General features: G+C 42.4%; 1 protein-coding gene across 1 annotated transcript; it reads left to right on the top strand.

The window, feature by feature from the left end:
- The first annotated feature begins 222 nt into the window (after positions 1-222).
- Positions 223-5,809, top strand: LOC308088531 (beta-1,3-galactosyl-O-glycosyl-glycoprotein beta-1,6-N-acetylglucosaminyltransferase 4-like). The gene is given in 6 exon segments (XM_080433006.1): positions 223-349; positions 990-1,064; positions 2,866-2,888; positions 2,890-3,207; positions 4,020-4,370; positions 5,146-5,809. Coding segments are annotated over 6 exon segments (1,452 nt in total). The 5' UTR covers positions 223-289; the 3' UTR covers positions 5,771-5,809.
- The last annotated feature ends 1,912 nt before the right edge of the window (positions 5,810-7,721 follow it).

The following is a 7,721-nucleotide window of genomic DNA, read 5'->3' as shown; positions in this document are numbered from 1 at the left end:
AAAAAATGTGAGTACTTCTTCCACCACTGCATGCATGTACAGTAAGTCGCCACTTTTGGGCTTGAATCATTTTCATCGACCCGGTTCTACTTATTTCTCTCGCAAGATCTGGCAACGCTGGATTTCCATCATATGAGACCCATCCGTTCCGTGCGTCCGAAGCTCCTTCTGACCAGAGAGAGCAGCCGTCCTGACTCCTGGTGGATCAGCCGCTCCGCAACGCATCTGATCACCATGAACTGATCACTGGATCACTGGAGCACTGGATCACTGATGAACTGGATCACTGATGAACTGGATCACTGATGAACTGGGAACTCATGACTACAGCACCTTCTCTACCAAGCTGGTAAAGTCTTCATCACAACCTTTTATAGATCAGTGGTTCCCAAACTTTTCAGCCCAAGACCCAAAAGAGAATTTAAGACGTTTTGCCCGGGACCCAATAATACTAGTGAAAATAGCAGATCTACAAGCTTGCAACGCCCTGGCGCTTCTTAAACGTTTTCAGATGTAGCCTATTTATGGAAATTATTATGATTTCTTTTAACTTTATTCATTAAATATATCATATCATTTTCTTCAAACGGTAAAGAAAATGAAATCCCATAAAAATTGCCATGACCCAAACGTGGGAAACAATGTTTTATAGGCTACTCTTCATATAGCCTCGAAATAAAAGACAAACAGCTATCTTTCACCATGACTTTTGTAATTCCTTTTTTATTTCGTCCAAAAGATGTCATTTAAACTTTAAAAAACAAGTCTTCTGACTTTATTAAGTTGATAAAATTCCAATATTATGTTGTCCTTTTTTATGTAGACTGATTAAAGTCTATTACTGATAGGCTACACACCATCTGATGAAGAAATAATAGAGACAAATAGTGTCTGAGTTTGGTGTTTTATCATCATATGACAGTTAAACACCTCTATCTCTGATATCTCGCCAAAAAAAAAACTGATACAAAATGTCTTGTCGTTTTTAGGCGACTTTGCTGTTGGGACTGGAAAACTTTTTGATGGCACTTATCAGAATCCCACAGACAGTTTTAGAGTGCAAGGTAAGTTCCTGTTTCTTTTCTTTTGCCCCTTTCCCCCCCCCAAATGTTGCACAGTGGTCTCTTTTACTGAGCTGTAGGCAGTCTTGGACAAAGTAACTGCAGTACTTGCTTTACTCCTGGTCAAATATTACTGAAAGTGCAGTGGTTTTACTTAAGTAAAAGTATCAATACTGCAATATAGACATACTCTGTGACAAGTAAAAGTCCGTAATTCAATATTTACTTGATTAAAAGTACAAAAGTATTGGCATCAAAATGCACTTAAAGTACCAAAAGTAGAAAGTACTCATTATGCAGATTGTCCCATTTAAGTAACACATTGTGAGCTTGTAGATCTGCTATCTTCAAATGGCCCAAATGTATAGGGCTGAAGTGGGTAATGTATGTTTTGTAATAATAATCATCTACAAAGTAACTAGTAACTTTTTTTATTTATTTAAGTTTTTAAATAATCTACTCAAGTACTGTACTTGAGTACATGTACTTAGTTACTTTCCACCCCTGCAAATAGAGTACAGAAGTCCTGACGTCACTCATTCATCCCCTGGTTCGTAAAGTAATTTCTCTATGGAGAATAACATTGGGTCATCTTAGAATCGTCTCATATAAGAATTGTGGTCCAAAAATAAACAAACTGTCTCGGCGATATTGTCAGGGAGGAGGTTCTGTATCGTTTATGATAGTCAGTCACTTATACTTGATACAGTCTGTTTCTGGCGAAAATTTAACTAATTCGGCGGAAGTAACATTATCGTTTTCTCACCGTCAGTTGATGCTTCATATCCATAAGAGTCAAACCGCCGGGATAATTTGTTTATTTTTGGAACACAGTTCTTATTTGACGCGATATTAAAGACGTCTATGGGAATTCAGAACGGGGGTGGAAAACCACGAACCAGGTAGGATGTGTAAAGATTACGTCAGACTTCGGTGCTCTATTTGTACTTGAGCTAAAGTACTGGAGTGCTTGCTATTAGAAAATACTTAATGTTTCAAAGGTACAACTTACAATTCAAAGTCCATTTGGTTCCATTTATAGATCTACAGACCCATAAGGGTCCATTTGATTCCCTATGTACATCCTCAGAGAGTTAAATGAACACTCAGGAGTTTACTGTGTATCCAAATATTTGCTGTCATAAAAAGCAAATGAGTTGTCCTATATTAAGAAGCCACAAACCATCCCACTTTGCATACTGGACAATGTAAGCAGTGTAGCAAACAAAATGAATTGCAGTACTGCAGTAAGTGATATTTGTTTGTTCAAATACGTGTTAAATAGTTCTGTCATTGCTATAGAGCAGAGGTTCTCAAGCTATGTTTCAGGACCCCTAGTGGGGTCGCGGGAGGATGACAGTGAGGTCACACATTCACAACTGAAAACATATATTTTGTATTAAGATTCTGGCATCAGCTATTGGTCCATTTACAAAATACAGAATCACTTTTCCTTGATTGAGTTGCAACTTAAGTTGTATTTAAAAAAAGGGTTAGGGAAACCTCATATCTACAGATTTCTTTATATTCTTTATATTTATTTTCCCTACTTAATTTTAACCCAAAAGCAGCTTCCTATTAAGTGAAAGTGAATGTGGTTGAGTCTGTCTTTGCGTTTTATAAATATTGAACCAATAAAAAGTTTTAACAAGAGCTTGTGACTAAATAATAACTACATTGGACCCATCGGAACCCAGGTAAAAGAATAAAAACAATGTCCTGAAAAGTAACAGTTTTTCCACCCGACAGTGACGATATATTACAAGCTAAATGGTGATTTATTTTCTATTTCCTCCTCTTGCAGAATGAAAATAAGATGCGGACCCTTCCATAAATTCCGACACAAGTGCTTCCTGTTTTCCCTGTTGCTGCTGCTGGTGTGTCTGCTCAGGGTGGTGTACATCAAGGTGACGGTGCGGAACAGCTTCTACATCGAGCCCTATGGGATCACCGCCAGCGGGGGCGGCGCCGCCGCATCCAGAGCCCAGGCCCACCGCTACAACAGCATCAACTGCACCGCCGTCTACCAGCTGGACCCCGTCGAGATCGGAAAGGCCCTGGAGATACGAAAGAAGGTCATCGTCGACCTGGACGACGAGAGCGTCGTCTCTCTGACCTCGGACTGTCCGAGTTTCGCCAAAACCAGGCACGTGCACACACGTAGACATCAATGGGGGCTTGAGCCTCTGCCCTTTTACTCTCCTGTGAAAGTGCCCTATCCAGACCATGAACGTAGTAGCACTTACTAGTTTCCATGCCGTACCTGAACGCAGCATTCAAGAGAATTGCCTTTTTCCAAACTCCCCTGAACTTGAATGCAGCATTTTGTGTTGAAAGAATTTTGCATCTCCAGTATTGGCTTGAATCTTGATCAGTGGTGTAAAGTAACTAAGTACATTTACTCAAGTACTGTATTTTTACTTTACTGGAGTATTTCCAATTTTCAGTACTTTTACTTCTACTCCACTACATCTCAGAGGCAAATATTGTACTTTTACTCCAGTACAAGTATTTGAAAACTTGAGTTTCAATTTTTTCTATCTTTTGATTATTATTACAAAAAATACATTAACCACTTCAGCCCTATATACATTTCGGCCATTTGAAAATAGCCGATCTACAAGCTCACAATGCGTTGCGGTGCGACGCATTGTGAGCTTGTAGATCCGCTATTTTGAATGTTGAATTCCGGACAATTACTTGTAACAGAGTATTTCTACAATGCAGTATTGATACTTTTACATACAGTAAGTACAAAATGTGAGTACTTTTTCCACCACTGATCTTGATTATACTTAGTTGAGTGCGGCGTCACGCAGCGGAAATAGCCGATCTCCGAGCTCACAACGCTCGTTGTGAGCTTGGAGATCGGCTATTTTCACCAAAAGTGCCCTTTTAGAAATGTCAGCCCCTTGCCCCGCTAACGTTCTCTGCACGTCCCTGACCAAAAAAAAACAGGGGCTACGCCGACGTCTCCGCGTCGGACGAGGAGCGCCGCTTCCCGCTGGCCTACTCGCTGGTGGTGCACAAGAACGCGCCGATGGTGGAGCGCATCCTCCGCGCCATCTACGCGCCGCACAACGTCTACTGCGTCCACTACGACCGGAAGTCCTCCCCGGCGTTCGTCGCGGCCATCAGGAACCTCGCCCGCTGCTTCCCCAACCTGCTGATCGCCTCCAAGCTGGAGTCGGTGGAGTACGCCCACGTCACCCGGCTCAACGCCGACCTCAACTGCCTCTCGGACCTGCTGGCGTCCGAGGTCAAGTGGAAGTACGTCATTAACCTCTGCGGGCAGGACTTCCCTCTCAGGTGATTCATTGTCATCTAAACCAGTGGTTTTCAACCTTTTTCATGCCAAGAACCCCTGAATTGATATACATTTGGCCGCGGACCCCCATCTGAAAATGTTTTGTGCCAGGGAGCCCCAGAAGCAAAGATTTGAGTTAAAGGTATCATGACATTCATTTTCATTTTTTTTATTTTCAATGTTTTATTTGGGGTTTTATGACCTCAATTACACCCAAAAAACCTGAACTTAAAATATTCAGTGGATTTTCTGTGGTCTGGGGTTTTCTGAATAATTAGGCTGAAAAGTAATCTGAGCTTGGCCCTTCGACAGTGAGGTCACTGTCGAATAATCCCGCCCACTCTCCTCCTCGCCCCTCCCCTCCCCTATCCTTTCCTTTGGGGGGGGCGGAGCAGAGGCGATGATTGACAGGCAAAATCCCTCACCAGCGACACCCGCAGGCAAAGATTTCTTTTTTCATTGCAGTTGAAAAGGCTTTAGAAATGTGAGAGAAAAACACCTGCCATTGATCACTGGAATGGAATTTTCACTTAAAACTTTTTGTACACTTTTGAAGGACCAGGACAAAGACTTTGAATGTGGTGTAAAAGTGAATGTCATTAAACCTTTAAAAATGTTCACTTTAAAATATATATATTCAAAGATATGCACACATTTTCAAGATTCTTCAAAAATAGCAGATCTACAAGCTCATAGCGCGGCATTCTGTGCCGCGCTATGATTGTGATTGCGATCAGGCGATATTATGATCGTAACCGTGACGTTTCCCGTCCTCAGGTCCAACTTCGAGCTGGTGGCGGAGCTGAAGCGCCTCAACGGCAGCAACATGCTGGAGTCCAGCCGCCCCAGTGAGCTGAAGAAGCAGCGCTTCCGCTTCCAGTACGAGCTGAAGGACGTGCCTTACGAGTACCGCAGACTGCCCGTCAAAACCACGCGAGCCAAGGAGGCGGCCCCGCACGGCATCGAGGTGTTCATCGGGAGTGCCTACTTCGTCCTGTCCCGGGAACTGGTGGACCACGTGGCCCGCAGCCAGGCGATAAAAGACTTCCTGGCGTGGTCGGCGGATACGTACTCGCCCGACGAGCACTTCTGGGCCACCGTGGTGCGCGTCCCCGGCGTGCCGGGCCACGTGCCCCGCTCGGACCCGGACATAACGGACCTGAAGAGCAAGACGCGCCTGGTCAAATGGAACTACCTGGAGGGCTCGCTGTACCCGCCGTGCACCGGCGTGCACATGCGAAGCGTCTGCATCTACGGCGCAGCGGAGCTCCGGTGGCTGCTCAACTACGGCCACTGGTTCGCCAACAAGTTTGACCCCAAAGTGGACCCGGTTCTCATCAAGTGCCTGGAGGAGAAGCTGGAGGAGAAGCGCAAACGCTGGGAGCGCCTGCTGTCGAGGTGAAATACGGGCGATGTGGGTGGAAAGAAGGATGTCGCAAAGGGCCGCTTCACCCATTGTCAACCTCTCTTCTTATAATTAGTCCTCATTAATGCTCGTTATTAAGATGGCACCATTTCTGTCTACTAGAGGAGCGCTGTGGACAGTTCAGAAACCATGCCAATGACATCATCAGTAGGCAGGTTTGGTCATTTCAAACAAGATGTCTACTTTGTTTTTTTTATGCACAAAAACGGCGTCTATAATAGAAAGGCTGTAGTTTCTATTTGTTTGGAATCCCCATCGATGATGTCATTGGTAGGCAGGTTTCTGAACTGTTCATATCCCAACAATGAAACCCAGAGTGAGTGGACAGAAATTGTTCCTGATAATAAGCATTAGTAAGGACCGATTATTGGAAGAAAAGGTTGAAAAAAACCTGCAGAAAGGTTGCTGCACTTGTTCTATAGCAGTGGTTCTCAAAGTGGGGTCTGGGGACCCCAATGGGTCTTTGAGGGGCTTCCAGCGGGTCCCAAACAAAATGATTTTACGTAGCATCAAAAATCTGTTTTAAGACTATTTTATGCTTCAGCTATTCCAAAATAGCCGATCTTCAAGCTCATAATGCGTCGCAATGCGACACGTTATGAGCTTGTAGATCTGCTATAGAAATAAGTAAATAATAAAAATACAATATTTAAAAAATATTTTAATACAAATGTTCTCTTATGGGGGTCCCTAGCATTTTCAAATGGGAATCCGTGGCTTAATCCATTATCAATTTATGGGGTCCTTGACATGAAAACGTTTGAGAACCGCTTTTCTATAGAAAGAAATGCCCGTTTCACGTTTTGGACCTTTATTAATCACTTAAACCTCAACATCCGTATTGTGGGGAAGGCTTTCGCAGAAAATCGATCGACAAGTTTGTCGATCGGCTATTTTCAGCGAAAGCTTTCCCCACAATAACAGAAAAGACACTAGTATAGCGCTGACTCCGGTCAACGTTTTTTGTGGTACTTCAAATCATTGCATTTCCCAGAGGAAGCCGTTTCAGAAGACTGAAAAGAGTGCCTATATCTCCACTGTACGCCGTGTACAGTACAACTCTGCCGTAACTGTAGCAGAAGTATGAAATGTTGCAGATGGCTCTGAAACTATGTGATTTTGCGGTAACACGTGCTATGCATCCTACTGTATGTTTATAATGCATTATAGATATTCTTATAATGCATTATAAACTCCTTATAACACCGTATTTTAATACATAATGCTTTATAACAATAATTATAACATGATAAAGCATTTTATGATGACATATAATGTCAGGTATTATAATACTTCATAAAATATAATGTCAGGTATTATAATACTTCATAAAATATAATGTCAGGTATTATAATACTTCATAAAATATATTTCTTCGAATTTCCATTTCCGCTAAGCAGCAAGATGTATATCGTCTCTGTCGGGTGGAAACCTCGTTATGTCCAAAACTGTTACTTTTCAGGATTAGAATAAAAAAATCGCAAAAGTAGCAGATATGCCAGCTCGAAACGTGCTTGTATATCTGCTACTTTCATGTGACGCTGTAGTATGGTCATGTAGGGCGTTGATTTACGAAAAAACGCAAAAAGTTAACCCATTAAGACCTGGAACGCATCTGTGTCACTTTTTGATTTGAGCTAAAAAAGCATTATTTTACACTTTGGCTATTCAAAATTTTGAATATTTTGAAAAATAGTGAAAATGTGTGCAAATCTTTGAATATATATTATTTTAAAGACAATTATTTTTATTTATTTTTACATTTTTAACTCATATCTTGAGGGACAGCGAGTGCATTTTCCGGCAGCAGCTGCTGCCGGTGGCGGCGGCTGGAGCTGCCGGTGGCGTCAGCTTTGGGAGTGTGCTGCGTTTGTGTAACGCAGTCCCCACCAATATTATTTACGATTCTGTGCCTATCGGTACATAA

Source organism: Gymnoscopelus braueri, assembly GCF_963280865.1.
Source record: "Gymnoscopelus braueri genome assembly, chromosome: 7".
Classification (NCBI taxonomy): Eukaryota; Metazoa; Chordata; class Actinopteri; order Myctophiformes; family Myctophidae; genus Gymnoscopelus; species Gymnoscopelus braueri.
Note: the sequence above shows the minus strand (reverse complement) of the source record. Positions and strands in the feature narration are given on the sequence as shown.